We start from the raw sequence: 21764 nt of genomic DNA, 5'->3' as shown, positions 1-21764 counted from the left end.
TATTATTATTATTATTATTATTATTATTATTATTATTATTGAGTTTTGCATTGATTTTATTAGCTACCTAAAAGTCAAGAGCATTTTACAGGTGCGGCGGTTGTCGCTAGTGGTCGCTAGAGATGGAAACAGCTTGTACACAGGAGGGCGTACAAGTACAACAAATGGCACATTGAAGGGGAAAGGATTGGACTATTATTATATTATTATTATTATATTTCACACAGAACAAAGTTACGTGGTGCTTAAATATATGCATTATCATGGCAACAAAAATAAACAAAAACAAACTAATTAATTGTAATAAAAAAAAACATACACACACCTTCATCATACATCACGTCTCCAGACAGTTGTGATGATAAGTGTACATACACTCATTAGTTCAACAACTTCTCAGACATTAAACTGTTAAGGTTTAAACAAGGTAGCTAGCTAATTCAGAATAGTTTGATGTGAAATACTGTAATCCAGAGAAGCTCACAGAGTATATATCTATAGCTACAGAATAGTAATGAAGGCACTACCTGATGCATGGGACACTGTTCTGTACTAGTTTTAGAAAGGACTGGCCTAAGATGCAGGACATATAGCTGAGGCAAAATTGGAACAAAGTAAGCGTAATCACTGTAAGCACTAATTGCTGTAATTTGCCACTACTTTATACTTTACCATTACTAATATTACATACAAAACTCAGAAGCGTACTGGTGGGTTTGAATAATAAATAATGTTACTTGACTATAAAGAAATCCGTGTTTTTACATTTCTCTACAATCAAACCACCAGCCTTAATGATTCTGTTTACATCGTAAAGCCTAATTGAATAATAAAAAAACGATGTAATTTCCCGTTAAAGGGACGAGTTCCCCCATCTTGTACTGGTCCTGGATTGCCCCTACCATACAGCACCTTCGCCGTGCCAATGTTAGTGTTTTTTAATTCTCCAACACACCTATTTTAAGATCGTGGATGACACGGTAATGAGCTAATGGATTAAAATAGGGAAAACCATTAAAACACTGATTGGACCAGAACGACCAGAGCTAGGTGACAGTGAGCAATAATAAAACGTCGGTGTTGTCTCTTTAAATCCGACCTCAGTAGGTGGGCGTTTCTCCTGCTTCTCTACAGGCAGCAATGACACTACTTAGACAAATATGACTCACTGAAATATGCCGAAATATTTCTTCGCAAGATATTATCAGAAACAGAAAGTGCGACCAGAGGAACTGTTATTTCGTGGCGTATTTTGGAAAGATCCGAATGGAAGGTAGGCTGGAAATCGTCTATTTTTTTCCTACTTCATCTAGCTACTACTTTAACAATGAATGAATAGCGATGGAGCAAGTGGATTGTCCAGCTTATTACTATTGGTATTTACGCTGGACCTCGTTTTTAAACGATTATTTTATAGTCAGATGTGGAAACACGAGTATTTATCTCATAATTCACCCCAGCACATTCCAGCAGCTTCCATCCATTGTGCTGTTTACATCCACTCTGCAGTGGGCCTCGCTAGCGGGATAGCTGCATTTGTCATCTTTTCAAAACACTATTGCCTTTTTATTATATTGTTTACTACACAGTGTAGACTTAACTAGGTCTGCTAAAATCCTCAAATATTCTCAATTTATTAACTAAAAATAATTATAAAAAAAACATGTATTATGTATTATTATACATGATACGTAATAATATATATATGTAATAATATGCATTCTGTATTCAGTTCTATATTCATTTATTAATATTTATACATTTAAAAAAATCTCGTATCCTGCCACCTGTTTGTAAAGCTAAGGAAACCCTTTTCTCCAGGTCTGCTGTTCTGCTGTTTATTTTCTTTACAGAGTTCCACTAAAAATCACCACAGATGGCGTTTATGTCCAGATTCTCACGGTCACGAAGCAACTCTAGATCTCCAAGCAGAAGGGAGTCAGATAAAGGGTCACCAGTGTTAACCATTGCTGAACTTGAGCGTCTTCTCTACACGGGGAAAACAGCCTGCAATCATGCAGACGAGGTGTGGCCCAGGCTGTACATCGGTGACCAGTGAGTATTTTAGTGTTCCTAGACCTTCCTATACCTCAGATGTACAAACCTGTTGAGTCCAAAAGTCTAAAAGTGAACTACTTTACTTATATTTAATCAGTTTGTCAGTCAGCTTTAACATTAAAACCACCTGCCTAATATTGTGAAGGTCCACATCGTGCCCCAAGAAATATATCTCGGACCCTTTGAGGTATAGACCCCATAAGACCTTTGAAGGTGTCTTGTGGTATCTGGCACCAAGATCAAGTTAACAGCAGATCATTTAAGTCCTGAAAGTTGTAGGGTGGGCATCCCATGGCCAAGAGCTGTTTTTCGTTTGGTGGTTATTGATTGATTGATTGATGGCTATGATTGATTTATTTGGTGGTATTGCTGCATACCAGGAACATTCCACAATACCTGCCTGATGTTTTGGAGATGTTTTGACCCAGTTGTCTAGCCATCACAATTTGGTCTTTGTCAAACTGGTGTCTCAGATCTATCTGTCTAATCTAGGGCAATAAATGCATCAACAAATACTGATATCTGAAGCTACTGATTCTAAATAAATCAAGAAATCAGTGTGGAGCATAAATGAATTAAATATTTATTTATATTGCACAACAATAATAGCTGTTTCTCACCTGATATTATGAACAAAACAGCTAGCTAACAAAAACTAAACATAAAGATAGCAATGAGGTCTAAAAAACCTGTGCTCAAATTTAGTCTATAAAGTTCATTTAAGCAATATAAGGACAGCATAGAGCAGCATGACAGGTCACCAGCAAAAAACAGCGTTTGTTGTGTTTGGAAATGTGTGCTGCAATTGTTTTCATTTTAATGGAATCATAGGTAATATGAATATGGTGTAATATGAAAGTAATGCTAGATTATTTGGGTGTAACTATACAAAAAGGAATGACTTTAAAACAGTTTATAGCATTTTCTTTGTAATGCTACATTTAGATTTGACACAAGAAAAACTAATAATTTAACACAGGGCAATATCAAGAATGACAGGAATGTCCTTTGTGTTAAGCTCTGTGTTTTCTTCATTTTTGATGTTTTTCACTTTGACTTTTACATCCATTTAGAAGTTAAGAAAGTGTTTTCTTTATTATAGCTTGTAACATTGGTGTGATTATTGTGAGTATTTTTGTCTTTATGACAAAAACTCATCTGGTTTATCATTCTTTCAGAGACATCGCTTCAGACCGGCGAGAGCTTATAAAGCTTGGGATCACACACATTCTCAACTGTGCACAGAGCAAATGGCGGGGCGGGGCAGAGTACTATGAGGGCATGAACATCACCTACCACGGCATTGAGGCCCATGATTCTCCCTCCTTCGACATGAGCGTCAACTTCTACCCTGCCGCAGAGTTTATTCACAAGGCGCTCAGCATGGGAGGTTAGATCAAATTCAACACATGACCAGATATTTTTTTAACCCTTTAAAGCCTGAACCATTAAATAATTGCCAGACAATGCAATGCATTTGGAGAGGATGTGTGCCAATGGTAGCCATGAAGAATTGTCAGACACAGCTGAAAGATCTAGTCGGCTGTGTGACTGTGTGGCAGTGTGTGACTGAAGGTTGTGGTGTGCATTTGTTGTTGGTGTGGCGTTATCAAAGTTGTGAGTAATCTGGCGAAATCCTGTGAAGTGAGCTTGGAGGGGAGTGGGTCTGGAATACCAAGTGGGTTCTGAGCCTTCCGGAGGTGTTGTGGGCTTAATTCTGATCACTGATGAAGAGAGATGCCTACCTAAAGACCCCTTTAAAGAGCTTGTAATGCAATGGTTAGTAAACAGATAAAGGGGATGGTGTGTGGGTTGTTTATCTGTTCTTGTAGTATTTGATTATAGTATTGAATTGAATCGTTTCTGTAGGTCTGACTACTTGGTGGTTGAGACAATGGACCAGTGTTACGCTGTGCTTCTGGATCTTTAAACATTGCAACATTAAAGTGCAAAGTATTTGGTAGTTGGTGTGAGCTTATCCCAGCAAAGCACTGATAGAGGGAAGTGCCTAGCTGATTACCTTAATGAAGAGGTAGTAATGTAGTGGATAAATAGAATAGGGGTAACCCCAAGTATAAGGTACAGGATCTTTTCCTGTAGTATTTCATGTGCATGTAAAGTCCTGTATTATGTACCATATTTGATACACTCGGAATGTACAGCAGGTTTTTTTTAACAACCTAAAATACTGTTTAACCCTTTATACTCTAGCATAATCAGTAAAACAGTGTTTTAGGTTGTTTTTTAATATACTATATGTTCTGTATGTATTTTTGTGGTGCACAAATAACATTGCAGGGAGCAAAATATTTATCTTGATTTGTTTTCTTATTTATATTATATATTATTATTTATTCTTTATTTATTTATATATTTCTGTTATAATTTATTTATTATTTCATCATTTATTTATTTAAAATATGACACAGGTGACTTTAATAGGTCACGTTGAATTTGCTGAAAGGTTATTGCTGAGCCTATTGCTGAGTGTTTTCATAAACATTTTTTCATAAACATTTTAAAGTTAAAGGTTTAGACTCTAGGTTTAGATCTGTTGACGCAGACAAAGTAAAATGACTATGAAAGTATATGAGTTACATTACAATTTAAATAACTGTGTAACTACATTCAAGGAATATATTAATGTGATAGTAATAGTTTTGTGTGTGTGTGTGTGTGTGTTTTTGTGTGTTGCTTGCTCTGCAGGAACGGTATTGGTGCACTGTGCGGTTGGGGTGAGTCGCTCAGCCACTTTAGTGCTGGCCTACCTTATGATACGTCAGAACATGACTTTAGTAGAGGCTATTAAGACTGTCAAAGACCATCGTGGTGTTATCCCTAACCGGGGTTTCCTCCGACAGCTCAACGGCCTGGATAGCATTCTCCGCGCCAGCCGCAGTGCTACATGAAACCACTGGTAAAGGCTGAACTTCGCACTAAAACCCTTGCCTTGGCCAGTGCTTGTTTTAAAACAACAATACGAGTGTAAGAAGTATGGTACAGTAATTCCCACTGTTGTCCTGTGATCAGTAGAAATGCCTTACTACATTAAGACCTCTTGAGGTGTGCATACTGCCTTATTCACTACTAACGTTTCACGGCTCACATGACCACGTCACAGAGCACTTCCTGCCAGTTCATTTTGACTTTTCTTTGAGCGACAGCCACAAAAGGAGCCCCCTTAAGGCAAACCAAGAATCCAGTGCATTATAGGGACAATGGTCCTGTGCATGCCTAGCAGTATTACTGCTATATCAGTATATATCAATACTGTGCAAAAGTTAAAAGTGCAAGTTATTCATTTTCCAACATTAGATTTGCTAAAAAACAAGAAAGCATAACATGTATTAACAGTAAATCCCACCGAAGCCTCAGCAGCTATATAATATCAGATTTTCAGTATTAAGGGGACAAAAAAGAGGTTTTAGAACATGTCCTATTCAAATGACAGATGATTGGTTTGGGTGAGGGGCATCATGTGGGAATACTCCTCTATCAGGTCATGTTACTCATGAATATTCATACTGACCTTGATAAAACTGAATTGTCAGTGTGTGATTTTAAGATGACTAATGGCGACCTGCCATTAAACCTTTCATTCTGACCCTTCTGTCACTGTATTCACCTGTCTATCCTAGAAAGTACCTCAACCTTAACTCACCTTAAGAATTCTTTCTTTCCACCAGCTTGTGCATTTTCAATCTACCCCAATTTAGTAAGAAAATTCTGGGAACCCTGCAGGGGAATGCACCAGCAAGTGAAATCCATGATGAAAGCTGCATAGTGTTTCTGGTTGCTAATGCCCTGGAGCCTAAAATTGAATCTGTTTTCCAAATTTTCAATACAGTTTCACAATTGCGGCTGTTTTTAGACTGTTATAGCAGTTTCACAATGATGTTGTTATATTATTATATTATGTGTTTGGCGCTAGCGCTGTTTGATTTTTTTAGTAAGGGCTTCATGATCAGTTCCACGTCCTTTCAGTCCTTCAGCGTTGTGTTGTCTTCTGCTGTTTATCCGATGGGGGGCAGTTTTAATGGTCTACCGGGTCTTGCATGGCAAGTCCCATTTTCTCTGGATTATTCAGTCATTTTTGAACGTCAGTTTAGCTCATTTTTATTTCACTTAGCTGATATATAATCCTCTCAGATTATGTCTTGAAAAATTAATAACTTGTACTTAATGGGCGTATTGACTGGTAATTCAAGGTGGTGAAGACTGATTGGTGGCGAATTTTGCACAGTACTGCATGTTTTTTTTATTATAAAACAAGACAAAGCTCACTATCAAAGAAACAAGGTTTGATATGTAACAGTATCCAAAGAAACACAAAGTGGAAGCAAGTATGGGACCATTACATTAGATGGATGGAACGTCTCTTCAACCCTTTCCATAAACTTACATATATTTGTATAAAGCCCTCCAATATTGTGCTGTGGAGCAATGAAACTGCGTTCTCTTGACCTTACTAATGCTCTCGCCACTGAAAGCAAATCAAATCCTCACAGCAGTGCTCCAAAACTGAATAAAGAGCATACCCTGGAGAGTAGAGACAGTTACTTCAACAAAAGTCTTTTTAATTCCCTTAAATTCAAAATAGGTAAATGAGCAAGTGTCCCAATAATTTTGATCTATGCCCAAGCAGTGGCCCTATTTGGAAATATGGAAGGAGAAGCTTTACCTAATCATTATGTTATACTTATTTTGCAAAGAAGTATTGCAATATTTGTTGAGTTTTTCACTCTCAAAATTAATTATCTATTATAATTAACATCAATTTCATAGACCCTACAAAACTGTTCATAGTAGCTTCTGCCTTATAAATAATAACAGAATGAAAAACATCAGGTTAAAAAAGTTAAAATGTCCATATATTGTTATGAATCTCTGCAGGTAAACAAACTGACCCTAGCAGTACCACATCATCCCACTAGGAGACCAAAGCCCCCTGGAGGAAAACCACTTACCTCCTGGGCCCTGTTTTGTAGTGTTAAGGTCATCTTAACTGGTCATCAACCCTTTAAGAATCATCTTTGATCTCCTCTTTGAACAAATATCTGCCATTACTGACATGATTACAGTGCATCCCTAATTTCAAACAAGTCAGTGGTTTTCCTGGTCTTTTCTAAGTGCAGGGAAATGTGTGGAAATGATTGTCCATCAGGGCTGTGTACTGACAAGAACCTGGTGATCTGATGTGTATCACGATACAGGGGTTACGATTCAGTATATTGCGCTGTTGTAAGCAAGGTGATACACACACCACCATGTGCATAAAATCTGAGTAAAAGAAAAGTTTACAGTGGATTCTGAAGACAAAGTACAACACTGCTATGTAGTGGTCAGGGTATAAACACAACACAAAATTAACCATTGTCTGCCACCAATCTTTGCATATAAACTATTAATAATAAATCGATACAGTATTGCAAAACAGTATATCACTGTACTCAACTGTATCAGTATATTCTTACACCCCTTCTTACACCCCTGTTGTCCATGGTAATTAATATTCTGTCACAGATTTGGCAGAGAGAGAGATTTGGTTAAAAATGCTGTCATATTCCTGTGAGGTTCATTAACTTAAGACACGGTATCATTTTAACATGATTCAGGCATCATTTATGCAACTGTCTTGGTGTTTTGCAGCTCCTAATGTAGCAGTAATGTGGCACATTTTTGTACTGGGTGCACGCAATATGACACAGATCTGCAACAACACTTCGTATCTAAGACTTTTTGCTATAAAGCAAGCAAAGTTTCTACATTCAGTTGCAGTATTAGAGTTTTTCCTCTTAAAATCACCAGGAAATGTAAATTACCAATGAATTTTATAATGTTTTAAATGTAAGTTATCTTAACAGATGCCACTGTTAAGTGTTCAGTGTAATCAGGCTACTACTAGTCTTATTACTGTTATTTATAGTATGTGTTTATTTCTTAAAATTCACCAAAACAAACAAACAGACAAAAAAAACATCAGTGTTATGTGTAATGGACTTGAATTTAAGGAACTGGGACCACTAAAACCCTGTACGTCGATAAGTGGAACTCTACTGCACACCAATCTGTGTCTTGAACAGTTTCTCTGCACTCTTAAACATCTTACAGAGAGAAAAAAACTGATCTCATAGAGTAGTGGTTATACTCTGTGTGTGCACGTATATGAACGTAGGTGTTTCTAAAACAGTGAATCAGAGTGACAAATACCTCAGCTGTGCTGTTTCACCGTGTCAGTATTTGTACCATGCTACGTTGTTTAGTCATCACCCGGAAAATTTAGATGTTGTTAGTTTGCCACAGAGTTGTGTAGCGTGAATAAGCCTGGAAGTTGTTATAGCAAGTTGTTAGAATTAGAATTGTGGTCGTAAACTGTAGATCTCTTTTTTTCAAGTGTCTTGTGAAAAGTTGTGTAACATAGTTGTTTATGGTGTTGTAACAGAAGGACATGTTTATGTATGTATCGTATGTACCATATGAGATCAACTGTTTGATTCACAAGCCAACCTGCATGATATGATAAGTCTTAAAGGGCCCATATCTTACAATTTAGCTGTATTTCTTTTTTCCCTGAAGTTCATTTACCTTATTTGGCTTTAGGGACCTGAACTTAATTTTGCATTCAGTCTATTTGTGTTACTGTGCCTTTAAAGGAATAGTTCCGTAAAAAATCAAGTTACAGGATTTATCATTTCCCGCACATTCAGTTCATCAGCCAAGACTTTTCTGATATCTAAAGTTTGCCTTTGTTTGTGTAGAATGGGAGATGCTAGGCTAATGTTGCTAACAAACACTGGATTTAAACTGTCACCAAGTTCATCTGCTATTTCAGCCTCTCCAGAACACATGCACATCTTAACAAGTTTTGCATCAAATTTTTTACAGATGAACTGAATTGGTGTAGAACAATGTATGATGTATATAGCCATAGAACTGGGCAATATGACAATAAGTTATCGTATTGTGATACATTTTGTTACCATGTTACACAATATGCTTCTATGAGTGAATTGTATATATATATATCGTCAGTGCTTAAAGAGCATCGATTATCTGCCCGTTTCATTACAAAGAGTGTAATCAGCCTTATTTAATTAAATGGAGTGCAGAATATTTAGAGTAAAAATCACGGTACTTATGGGAAAGTATGGAGAGTATTTGGATTGCAGTTTTTTTGTATTTTACGCTGATATGGGTCCTTTAACTATTGTCATGAATCCAACTTATCCTTAGAAAGTGTTACCCTTAAGAATGTCATCGCTATCAAAAGCAGCTGGATGCTGTTTTAAAAACTTACTAAAAACCAGCATCTTCTGATCCAGTCTAACAAAACTGCCTACATCTCTCTTTATTGATACTATTTGTGTAAAACCAGGACTTTCACTTCACTTTTAGCTGAAGAATGACTCATTAGCATACCTGATCACATCTGAGGTAAAATAAAGTATTGCATTGGGTTCAGAGTCTTGGTGCTGTATGTAATCTGTCAGTGCATAACGTTGGTATTATATCTGGATTTCATGTTGTGTGGTGTTCTTTTTTGTGCCTGATTGTGTCCTCCCATTTTAAAATGACCCTTTCTATAGCTATACTTGAATTATTTTTGATGGATTTATTTTTTTGTATTACTTGGTCTATCGTAAATAAAATCAAGGACAAAACTGAAGGGTGAATTCTGTTTATTTCAAATACATGTTTATTATTCTTAAATAATTATAAATAAACACTTATGTACACCTACTCGTTCATGCTCTCATTCAACAGTCTGTAGAGTTTACTCAGAATGGTGTTAAAAAGAAAACACATCCATGATACCAATTAATCCAATCCAAACATTTCGAGGCATTATGTGATGCAATCATGTCAACATTAGATTCCAGGCTTTGTATTTAGTTCTAAATGAATTAATGTGACAATAGATCTTTGGGGCAAGGAGCCCCCCAAGGAATGAGACAAAAGGCCTCTTTTAGCATATTGCCACAGAAATATTATGATTTTTTATTATTTAGTTAGATGTACTTCTTCTTTATTTATAATCACAGAATGACTAGCTAGCATAAATACATAATCATAATAATAATAATAATATTAATATTAATATTAATAATAATAATAATGATAATGATAATAAATGTTAAAAACTTTTTATTTAACTTTTTATTGCATTACATGTAATTAATATAAACATAATTTGTATACTTTTAATGTACTTATACTTTATACTTTAATAACAGTGATTGAGCCTTTATTGCTTATAGAAAGCTGTGTAAGCAATGCATGTTTAATTGTTAAAACTACAGAATAAACTAGTTGACTGAATTACAATAGGAATGACATACAAATAAATCAACATAATCAAGACTGTGCATATTAGTTGCCATGTTCCCAGCATGCTCTGCAAATCACAGTTAACTGTAAAATCCCACATTTCTTCACTTCACTGATAAGAAGCCTGATTAATATTTTACAGAATGCAACTATACAGTGTAAATGTACAGCACTTTCATTGGTTATAGTTTATGTGGATCCATTTTCTGGTTTTAGACAGTTCACTTATAGCTTTCCAGTTAAGGAAATGACTTAGAATTGGCCTTTGTTTTATTCCCATCTGCCCATCTAAACTTCCTCTTTCCAGGTAAACACTATGTCTGACAGCACATCCATTTCTGTTACACATGGTTCATATAATGCTACTTAATGATCCTGCTTACAAGTTAATGCCTCTCATAAAAAAAACTAACAGTATAATTAGATTAATTATTATATATTATATATGATGTATTACACGGGTTCTCTCCTACCACAGACTGAAACCAGGTTTACACATAAGATAGGGGAAATTTTAATAGAGTTCCCTACAGATCTTAGGCCCCGTTCACACATATACGCACAAATCCATAGTTTTCAACAGTGTTAAAATCTCTGTGTGAAAGAACAAAATCTAACATAAACTAGATGGAGCAATGACTGTATATCACTGCTGTCCAATGAAAACCATGCATCTCCATTTTGGTCCATTTTTTGTTCAATAGTTTGAACCCTGTAGCTGCTCTGTACACGATGTGAATAATTCTGGATGGACAGACCAATAGAAATGCTTGAAATGACTTGGAATAAACTCTTATTTTACAGTGACTTCCATTCAAAGTTAAGAAAGTTTTGCCTTCTTCTGTAAAGTCATCATTTTGGAGATACTTCCTTTTCATCGGACAGCGATAAGAGCAATAGTGAGGTCAAGACATTGGCTGAACACCACCCCACCTCAATCCTAAATTATCCCAAAGGTATTGGATGGAGCACCACCACAGTACCACTTTAAATGCCTGGCATTAGGCATGGTGCCAGTAGGTTCATAATGATCTGCTCCAGACAGTCCTATTCTGTTGTTAATATCTCTTTACAGGAACTACATTTACATTTACATTTACATTTACGGCATTTAGCAGACGCTCTTATCCAGAGCGACTTACAAAGTGCTTTGCTATTTACCCAAGAAAAGCCTTAGCTAGTTAGAATAGACTAATAATACAAAAGATACCTCCAAGCTTAGACATTGCTAAACACAAGACAATAAGGCGACCATAGAACTATTCGTCCAACCACTAGTGTGAACTAGTGTGTGCATTTGCACATCTGCAATGGAGGCATCTAAAGTAGCTGAATACATTCATTAGAAGGGGTGTCCAACTTATGGATATCTAAAGTATGTGTTTATCTTGTTTCCCACATACCAGTGAAAAGTAGCATCATTTTGAGTAAACAGATTTTTAAAAAAATGCGTCACATTGATTTATTATTATTATTATTATTATTATTATTAGCAGTAGTAGTAGTAGTAGTAATACATTTAATATAGATAATAATATTAATATAATAATATTTCATCAACATTTATATTTTTATATAATATATTAATATTAAAATAATATCAATAATAACTAGTTGTTAACGCTAATAAGACATCATTAATATCATTGGCTACCAGCTGGCGAACTGATCTAACTGGTAGCCAATCAAGCTCTGCTTGAGGGTGTAAAGGCTCCAGTCGTTCCGCAGGGAGGCGGGACTTGTCGCTATAGGGTCTCTACGGTATATCCAGCCTGCCCGTAGATACGGATCACAGACTTAGCGGTTTCACCAGCAGGCTGAGGCGTCGTGACAGCATCCTCCGTGCTGAGGTCCAAATGGAGGCGTGAGAAGGGGAGACAAAGGGCTTAAAACTCACCTCACTGTACAATGCCTCACTCTGGAAGATACCTGAAGTCTGTGGTGGAGAATATAGACCAGCTTCATCAAATTCAACGATAATGGTGAGCTTTTTGGAGACATTTAGGCTAACATGCGAGGCAGGCAGTGAATGCGCTGCTCTCACTGGGCATCAAAACATGGTGCTCTGCAACAGTTTCCTTTCGACTCCAGGTAGAGAAAGAGAGAGTACAGATTACAGTGTGGTAGAGCTTTTTTTTTATATTGATTTTAACCTTTTTTTTTTTTTCCTAGCCTCCTATTTAAATGCATGTTCATTGTGGTGTAGAGTTGCTGGCTGGTTTAACAATTAAATATATATATATATATATATATATATATATATATATATATATATGTAAATATATATAGATATATTAGTTATCTACTTGTTGTTTTCACGTAAACCTGTTTTTTATTACTTCTTACTGCTTCTTAGAAAGTCGTCTTTCCCCCAGTTCCACTTTAGTTTTTAGTCATTCACATTTAGTTCCCCAAATCCTTAGCTAACACTTATGCTGAAAGATGCTGATTTTACTAGTAAGTAGCTACTTCAGGAGGGTTTTTTGCTTTTCTACTTGAGCTGTTTTAGTAGCTAGTTCCTTTTCTCTCTCTATGTTTACTTGTATTACACCCACCTCTGAACACAGGCGTATTTATAGGTCATTTAAAGGTGAACTCCACTGACTTTTTAAAATATGTGCAGAATTACATTATTAGTTGAGATGTACAAAACAAAATAAAAAAGAAGAAAAGAATACATTCAGATTGGTTTGGTGTTAGCTATATATAAGCTATTCCAGACTTGTCTAGTGAGAATTATTCAGCGTGGTCATTGTATTTTTAAATATTAGTTTGACAGTACTAATCATTTGTAAGATCCGTGAAACGGAAACCAATACTATTTTGGTTCTCAAAAACTCATTTTATTCATTTATTATTTTTTTTTACATGTCCTTCATTTATTAATAGTGTTTATGCAAAGATTGGTGGCAGACAGGGGTTCATTTTGTGTTGTGTTTAAACCCTGACTGCTAGACCGCAGTGTTGGACTCAGTTAGTCTCCAGATCCCACCGTTCTGATTGCAGAAAAAGACGACTTCATACATATGATGGTGTGTTTTTTATACTATGACAGTTTTCATAGTATTTTATATAAAAAAACAAAAAACGCAATGCATCATATTGCTTACACTATCGCAGTATATTGCAGTATATTCATATATACATAAAGCCAGGTTCTTGGCTATACTCAGCCCAATTATGCTGGCATAACACTTTAGCCAAGACTTTAGCCAACCAGCTAACCATTTTTTGTTGTTGAAGAAAAGCAGTCCAGATCACACGTCTGGAAGGTTCATGTTCTGTGTCTTTTTCAGGGCACCTTACCATTCAGGGGATGATTCGCTTTGAATGCACTATGCCTTCAGTCGCCTTCCAGGATCTGTTTTTGAATATCTACATGGGCATCTTTGGCACTGGAATATTCGTCTTCGTCCTGAGTCTGATATTTTGCTGCTGCTTTATAAGGTAGAGGTTAATACCACATCAGCCTACATCGTGGGTATTGTTAGATTTTCTAGATGTTTCTAGTACCCCAGCATTGTTGCCTATTACACATACATACATACATACTCTCCCTCCTGACAAACTCTTATCATTTGAATAATGCATTTGATGGACAGCAAGTCCGGGGCAGAGAGGACTTCCTCTGGCCTGAAGTACTTCCTGTCTCAAACAATTCATGAGCAGATCCTATCATTCCTCTCTTTGTTCCTGGTACTATTTATAGCATTCTGTGAGCCTGTGTGTCTGAAATCAATGTTTTGTTTTTCTTCATAAATAGAAATCAATACAAAGTGTACAATTAGGATTTTATTCGTCTGAGAGCTACAGCACTTGCAAACAAACAATAAAATGGGGACGATAAACGTCTTACAAGAGTACATGTTTGAAATAAGTTTTTAGAATAAATACATCTTTAATTTTTACAGATTTTCATTAGTCTCAGGGCGGATGCTGCCTTTAAGTCGTGTTGGAATCGTATTTATGAGATGAGTGCACATGAATGCAAACACCAGTGTCATATTTACTCGTTGTTTCAGCAAGACTAGACTTTCTGTGTTGGGGGCGTGTCAGTATATAAAAAGGCTAATAATTGTATTTGATATTGGTTGTTTTTGAGTTATTTTGCAGCAACACATGAACACTGCAGTCTAAAATCTTTTTATTGACTTACTCTCATCCACACTGTAAGTACACACACAGTCACTGTCACATGAAAACCTTGCATCTCATAATGTGAACCTGGCAGTTTTATTGTGTCATGATGAATGGACCAATAAGAATCCTCCAAAATTACTTGGAATTAAATTTTTTTTACACCACGTTTAATAAAATTTCTGTCTCTCTACGTTTTTTAAACTTTTATTCCAGAGATACTTGGAGATACTTTATTTGGAGATATTTGAAATTTGGGCATGATGGCGGTGATTTGTGCGATACTTCAATAAATTAGTGGTGTAACAGATCACAGGTAATCCGTGATTAAGGATAAACCAAAATGTCTGAAAACCAATATTTTCAGACAGTTCTCATTCCGTTGTATATTGTTATTTTAGGCCGCATTTTTCACCAACCGTTCTTAAGAATGTCTTTACAAAGATCTTGAAATTCACCAGTGTTTTCTTGTTTGGAATTTGTTCAGTTTACGAGGACAATGGGATCCATCATTATAAGAGCAGAGCTGTGAAAAATTATGTAGTTTAAAAATCAGAAAACAAATCTAAGAAAATTCGTACATTTTACATATAAAACCTTGTCACAAGTAGTGCCCAGGGAATAGAAGCAGGGTGCTGGTCAGTCACAATGCTGTTTTCTGCAGTGGTTTGCCCTAGAATGGTCTAATTATATGTCTGTTCTATGCATTCCTGTCCTCATAATTCATTACATTGTGCCTCCTTCCAGTAAATTGCGACACCAGGCCCAGTGTGACAGTTACGGTTACAAAGTGGTAAGTAGCATGCACTAGAACAGCCTGCACTATATTCATTAAGCAATGATGAAATATTATGTGTAAACTCTTATGAGTCTCTTTATTTGTGACAGGTCGTATTCCGAGGTGAAACAAAGCAGTTGAATATTCATGGGGTGAGTGGTTTTCTGTGCATTGATTTGGGGTGATCACCTTACATTAACTCACCATGTTGTTCTATCTTCTTTCCCAGCAAACCTGTGCTGTATGTTTGGAAGACTTCAAGATTAGAGATGAGATCGGGATGTTACCTTGCCAACATGGATTTCACAAAAGGTACTTGCAGATATGGATATGAAAAAGATTTTATTTCCAAGGAAGATGTGAAATGCATTAGTCCTTAGGTGGCTCTTACAGGTAATGTTGGCAATAATCAGAAAACATATCTAGCTTTGGGTCAAATTTTTGTGTCTTAAGATATGTCAATTAGATATTGTCGCCGTCACGCAAAAACCTCCAAAAATAGCAATTTTACAGGAGAAGAAAAATCTTCTTAACCTTCAATGGAAATCAATGTAAATACATTTGATAATGTAAAAAACAACTGCCAGATTCAAAAAGGTGAAAAACTAAAATGAAGTTGCAAGGTTTTTGCCAAATAGCAAATGTACGTAATCGTTATGTTTTACTGGATTGATCTAGTGATAATTGCTGTACTATAAACTTTGCTTTTCTCAGAGGTTCAAATAAAGTCTAATTTAATTTAAATCTTTTTTTGTTTATATTTGGGTATGTTGATGTACATTTCTAACACTGGGTATTGTTTCACCAGGTGTCTGGTGAAATGGCTGGAGGTACGCTGTGTGTGCCCCATGTGCAACAAACCACTCGCTGCCCCTGCAGAGAGAATTGCCAGCATACTGGATGAGTTGGTGTAAAGGGCTGCCATTACCAGTTGCTTTAGTCAGGCTTTCACAGTCCAGCCACCATTTTGCGAAGGGAATACGTTCAAATCTCTTGATTGTTCTTTGTTTAGTGGAGGTTTAGACCGGTAGCTGAGACTTCACTCTCACTAGACTGTTTACACAGTTTTTGTATATTCCACACTTACAAGTTTTTTTTTTGTCATATATACATTATAAGGGCATGTATGCCCACGAAGTCCACAGTTTTTCCAGGTAGCTCGGTCAAACCCAAATATAGGCTACAGATGAACTGTTTGTGGTAGTTTTGTGAGTTTGCTCCACCTATTTGAAGCAACGCCTGCATAAAGAAAAGAAACTCACTGCCCCTAGTTCACGTGTGTATGTGTGTTCCCTACTGCAGATAGGTCAAATGCAGAGGACAGTACAGTGACAATTACTTGCACCTTTACCTTTAGCTTAAGATTGCTGTGTAACATCTTGTTTACACTGCTCCCTGCTGGACTACAGGAAGAACTGAATAGCACACCACCAGGGCCAAAATCAAAAGGATTTTAATAACATTTGTTCCCTGAACATTCTAGAGGACATGAATCATACTTTGTGGTTTTGAAGGCCTTGAGGATACTAAACCTCTTCAACAACAAACAATTTCTGACCTACTCAGAAGAAACAAATATACTAAAAAATAAAAATAAAACAAAATAAAAATCTTGTTCCAGCTTTAAGATTTGCTTTGTTAAACAAATGTGTTACTTATAATACATAAAAAGCCATGATACATGGAACAAGTATTTCATTAAGGAGAGGAATGGCTTAGAAAAGAAAAGAAAAAAAGGAATTAACAAATGAATGTTTTGAAGGGGTTGGGAGACAGCAATCTTTAAAGCTGGCCGCAGTCGGCGATGAGGATCTTAGCAGAGCATTTGCCGCTGCGGTTTCCCTTGCTTTCAATAACCTTGACGACATCATGTCCACCAACGACTTTCCCAAACACGACATGCTTGCCATCAAGCCTGTTTGTAGACAAAAGACAGACATCTGGGAATACACTTCTGAAATGATGCATTCAGTAATGTGTATATCCAGCGAGTGTCAAAAAGAGTTGCTCAAGTGTTGCTTCTTGTAGTTGTCACTGATGTGTAACTAGAAAACAGTGTCCCCATCTGACCTTCATGACTGTGTGATATTATTGTATCTAATCATTTTAAATGACCTCAGTAAACTGCTTCTCACACAATCTTCTCTGCGGTCCCTTAGACCTCCTATAGTAGTTGGTTTTTCTTTTCCACATATTTCCCCAACAAGTCCCACAAAATCTCCTTTTCTCTATGACATCTGAAATTCCTCACGCCTCAGCTCACTATATCGCTTCAGTGATGTGGCATCTTGCATTGTCTTATTGGCGTGACCAAGGCAGTGTTTGTGGTCATCCACCAAGAGAGAGAGGATATATCCATTTAAACATACACATCCAAAACAGATGTGACCGTGAATGACAAGCACGAGCAATTCTTTTTGACTACCAGAACCAAGAACTTCTACTACAAATGCATGTAGGACTGCAGAGGCCCAGTGATTTGAACCTAGAATGGTTTTCAGACAACATTGTGTATTTACAAATATTATTACTGTGCATCTTTAGCATCAATATCAGTCTTGGCTAAACTGCTAAAAGCAACAAATGTTGAGAAATTGTAAGGAAGTAACAGCAGCACCACAGGCCTAACAGCCCACTATGTCCTTACCAAGCAGTATCAGCAGTGCAGATGAAGAACTGGGAGCCATTGGTGTTGGGTCCTGCGTTGGCCATGGACAGGGTGCCGAAACCAGAGTGCTTCAGGGAGAAGTTCTCATCTGCAAACTTCGAACCATAGATGGACTTTCCACCAGTCCCGTTGTGATTTGTGAAGTCACCTCCCTAATGCAGAGTTAACAGTTCAGACCATAGTTCAGTCACACCTTCTGAAAGTCCACTGAATCAACAGTAATGAGATGAAAAGAACAATTTTAACTTTCCCAGCTCACCTGACACATAAACTCTGGGATGACTCTGTGGAAGCCAGAACCCTTGTAGCCGAAGCCCTTCTCTCCGGTGCACAGGGCTCTGAAGTTCTCTGTTTGGAAGTTAACAGGAGTCAGCACACCCAAAAACGAATCATTTTAGGTGCTTCATTTTTGTTAACAAGAAAGCAGACTCAAAACAAATGATTCTTACCAGCAGTCTTGGGAACCACATCAGCTCTCAGCTGCCTCAGCATTCAAGAAGAAGAGAGAGAGAGAAAAAAAGATGATCATCAACGACCATTTGTGGATCATGACCCAATAGCTCTACTATTTGATCTGCCTCTTGGACTGGGAGCTGACACCATAAGATTGAGATTGATTCCACACAAATATTTTGCTGTTGCTGTCTTTATATACTTAAAAAAAGGAGGTTCTTGTACAGGTACTTGACTGTACTTCACTTTGGACAGAGTTTAAAAAAAAAAAGAAGAAAAAAAAGGTGGTCTGCAGTCAAACAGCATGGTCAGTGTGGAAACATCTACCCACTCGAGCTGAATCTGGTACAAAGGTCAAATAGAGAACATAATCAAAACAGACATCTTGTCGCTTGTAGGCTCAAATGTGGTGAGGTGAGAGCATAACACAACCCACTGCCATCTCTACCACCAATCACAAAATGATGTAGTATAAAGATGGTGGGTTCGACCAAACTGGACTGAACAAGGAGATGTGGTAATTACTCAAATCTAGCCTGAGAAACCACACACTCATGCTGGGCTATGTGGTGTAATGTTAGCTATGCTTCTTTTCCTGTTGGGTAGTCAAGGGTTTGAGTAGTTGGACACCATAGCCTATTTTTGGATGCTTATTTTAAGTGAAGTGCTTTGATTCAAAAATTCCTACACAACAACAAACAATTTCCTACAAACAAATTCCTACACTTAACGCTATTGTGATGGATAGTATGAATGGCAATATGTCACAAATCTTCTCCCACCTTATTTGATCTCCTGAAAACACAAGATGTCAGCTTATAAAAGAATTCCCTATTTGACACTAGAAAAGCTTAACTGTACAAGACTCTCTACTTAAAGCCATTAAGGTGTCAAATAAAGAAGGCACTTGGAATCAGGTCGCCCCATCTACCTAAAGCTTTAAAACATTTCAATTTGATTAACTTTTTTTCTAGCACTAACTTATTTACAATCAGTCTGGATCAGTACTTTTATTTAGTTAATACACTCAAATTGCATCATTAGTGGATAACATAGCTCTTCCCACCATAAGCCACACCCATCAGCAGTCAGTCACAAACTGCTCTTCAGCCATCTTTTAAAAAATCGTTAATTTTGGACCCCCACATATCATCTTGGGGCTGTACGGTTTATACCCTCGTTTATGTTTTTGTGTTTCCCCTAAGAAAGTTCATTAATGGGCAGCCTGATAATAAGATAAGATAATCCTTTATTAGTCCCACAGGGGGGAAATTCTCAAATGAAATGGGACGAAATGTTAACAATTTAAAACCTGAACCATCACATAAATTCAATGCCAATTCTGATTCTTTAAAACTGAACTATACATTTTACTTTCTGACCAATAATAAAAAAATAACTTTGTATATAGACTTATTTTGTATAATATTTGATTAAAAATAAATAGACACAACCCAAACTGTTTAACCTTTCTATTCCATTTTACTCAATAAATTATAAACTTCTAATCTGTATCTGCGAACCTAAATTGGTGCTAATCTGTATGATCTGTATGTATTGTTCTGGTGCATGCAGTTCACAGACAATCTACCAGAGGGCGCAAGAAACATGTATCTGGATTATTTTATGTAGTTAATCATAATAATAATAATAATAATAATAATAAAAAGAAGAAAATTATTTTTATTATTATTACTATTAAAGTGATGAATTATTTTATTATCATGCTGATACAGAGGTCTCAAAAACTCACTCTAGGCTCAGATTTAAGGGATTAAAGTTAAGGGGTTAACATGACCAGAAGTACCAGCCTAGAAAGTTGAACTTTACATGGTGCGGCAGCAGCAGCAGCAGCGTAACTGCACGACCATTTAAGGTGGAACCGAGAATTTGGAGGAAGCAGCTGGACAGCAGGATGCACCGTTAGTGACAAATCTGCAACAACGTATTTCTTACGCAAGCTCAAAGAGGTTAAATAAAATAAAATATGACTTTGTAATTGGTTAGTAATGAACTCAATCTAATGGCAATTCAAAATGGCATCTTACGCAATGAAAAACAAATGAAGATGGCGTCCGTGTTTAGGGGAAAAGTACCACACTTAAAGACTCACAAATAGTTTAAGAGGGTTTTTAAGAGTGCAGATCTTTAATGAGCAATAATTAAGTGTTATTTACTTGCATGGCTTTATAATCTGCTTCAGTTCACATCAGGACAGTGAAATCTAGCTAGTTAGCTATTAACTGTTATGTAATCACGACAACATAAACCGGCAAAGTTAGAAAATCAGGTGATTTAAAAATCTTTGTTTGTTTGTTTGTTTGTTTGTGTAGGGGAGCTGCTGCACACTGATGACCTTATAACGTGGCTTTATTTACTGTACCTTTCACAGCAGCTTAGCTCTCGCAGCACAGATTCATTTAAAGAATAGCACTGTGTATAAACACACACACACACACACACACCGCATATCCGGTCAGGCTACCCATCTGCTCAGCATCCTCATAAATGGGAATCAGCAACAAGTTAGATACTCACAGCCAAACACTCGATTTTAGTCACTTAACAACTAATTTAGCGAACTTGAGCTTAATCTTTTAGCCATGTTATCTTTGAGCATGTAGGGCAAAGCATCAGCACGGCTACAAACCATCGCTCACCTCCATCACAATCCTCCCTGCCCTTGTGCCATCGATGGTGATGTCAAAGAAAACCCTAGGGTTGCCCATTGCTGAACACAGACGTCTTCTAGTTTAGTCTTTAATTAAAAGTAGACTGCGAGTGATGACCCACAAAGATGCCGCAGCTCTTGGGCAGACTAAACGTCAGCGCAAAAAACTATATATATGGAAGTAGCACGGAAACCCCTTTTCCCCTATTGGAACCTATGAAGATGAGGCAGCGCCGAGCGACGTGTGGCTTGACCAATCAGAGAGCGCGCAGCTGAATAAATTACGACAGAGTTCTCAAATCTGACGAATCCTCCAGGTCAGCAAAGTTCGGAAGGAGCACCGCGGATTGACAGCTGCATCAGCCAATTGTAGCCGGTACATATGACGACACTCACTTTTGACCAATAAGCGTTGATTTAGCGGAGTGGGCGGGCCTCGCTGTTCGCGCGGTCAGTGATGTCTGTAATGGCGTAAGGGCGTCGGCCGTGTACTGAATTCGCCATTATGGCACTACCGTGCAAACCGCTGCGGAGGCTGTTTGTGTACAAAGGGAGGTCTTAAAACGAGCTGACTTCACTGAAAGAATGCGTCGGAGAGACATACGTGTTCATTCCCGTTTAAACTGGCTTAAATCCTGCTGAAAAAATTAGAAGCCAAGCGATGAAAACAT

The 21764-nt window shown here is 37.1% G+C and overlaps 3 protein-coding genes across 5 annotated transcripts; 2 read left to right on the top strand and 1 right to left on the bottom strand.

Moving 5' to 3' along the window:
• The first annotated feature begins 1029 nt into the window (after window positions 1–1029).
• On the top strand, window positions 1030–13770 carry dusp26 (dual specificity phosphatase 26). 3 transcript variants are annotated; one of them, XM_072658331.1, is made up of 5 exons: window positions 1030–1273; window positions 1894–2055; window positions 3237–3448; window positions 4765–4793; window positions 4920–9724. In XM_072658331.1, exons 1-5 carry the CDS (start codon window positions 1176–1178, stop codon window positions 4965–4967), a joined length of 549 nt encoding a protein of 182 aa, XP_072514432.1. In that variant the 5' UTR covers window positions 1030–1175; the 3' UTR covers window positions 4968–9724. The 3 variants fall into 3 exon arrangements, with proteins under 3 accessions (XP_072514432.1, XP_072514433.1, XP_072514431.1); XM_072658332.1 differs by lacking the exon at window positions 4920–9724 and adding an exon at window positions 13683–13770 and having other exon boundaries at window positions 1031–1273; XM_072658330.1 differs by having other exon boundaries at window positions 1185–1273; window positions 1854–2055; window positions 4765–9724.
• On the top strand, window positions 13703–17440 carry LOC140536488 (RING finger protein 122). Its single transcript, XM_072658335.1, has 5 exons — window positions 13703–13833; window positions 15271–15316; window positions 15412–15453; window positions 15531–15613; window positions 16110–17440. Exons 1-5 carry the CDS (start codon window positions 13703–13705, stop codon window positions 16213–16215), a joined length of 408 nt encoding a protein of 135 aa, XP_072514436.1. The 3' UTR covers window positions 16216–17440.
• On the bottom strand, window positions 16739–21278 carry ppiab (peptidylprolyl isomerase Ab (cyclophilin A)). The gene is made up of 5 exons (XM_072658334.1): window positions 21083–21278; window positions 18419–18449; window positions 18229–18317; window positions 17949–18121; window positions 16739–17216 (listed from the first exon to the last, which is right to left on the bottom strand). Exons 1-5 carry the CDS (start codon window positions 21149–21151, stop codon window positions 17084–17086), a joined length of 495 nt encoding a protein of 164 aa, XP_072514435.1. The 5' UTR covers window positions 21152–21278; the 3' UTR covers window positions 16739–17083.
• Window positions 21279–21764: the final 486 nt, after the last annotated feature.

Source organism: Salminus brasiliensis, chromosome 16, assembly GCF_030463535.1.
Source record: "Salminus brasiliensis chromosome 16, fSalBra1.hap2, whole genome shotgun sequence".
Taxonomy (NCBI): domain Eukaryota; kingdom Metazoa; phylum Chordata; class Actinopteri; order Characiformes; family Bryconidae; genus Salminus; species Salminus brasiliensis.
This window is presented reverse-complemented; position numbering and strand designations above follow the sequence as displayed.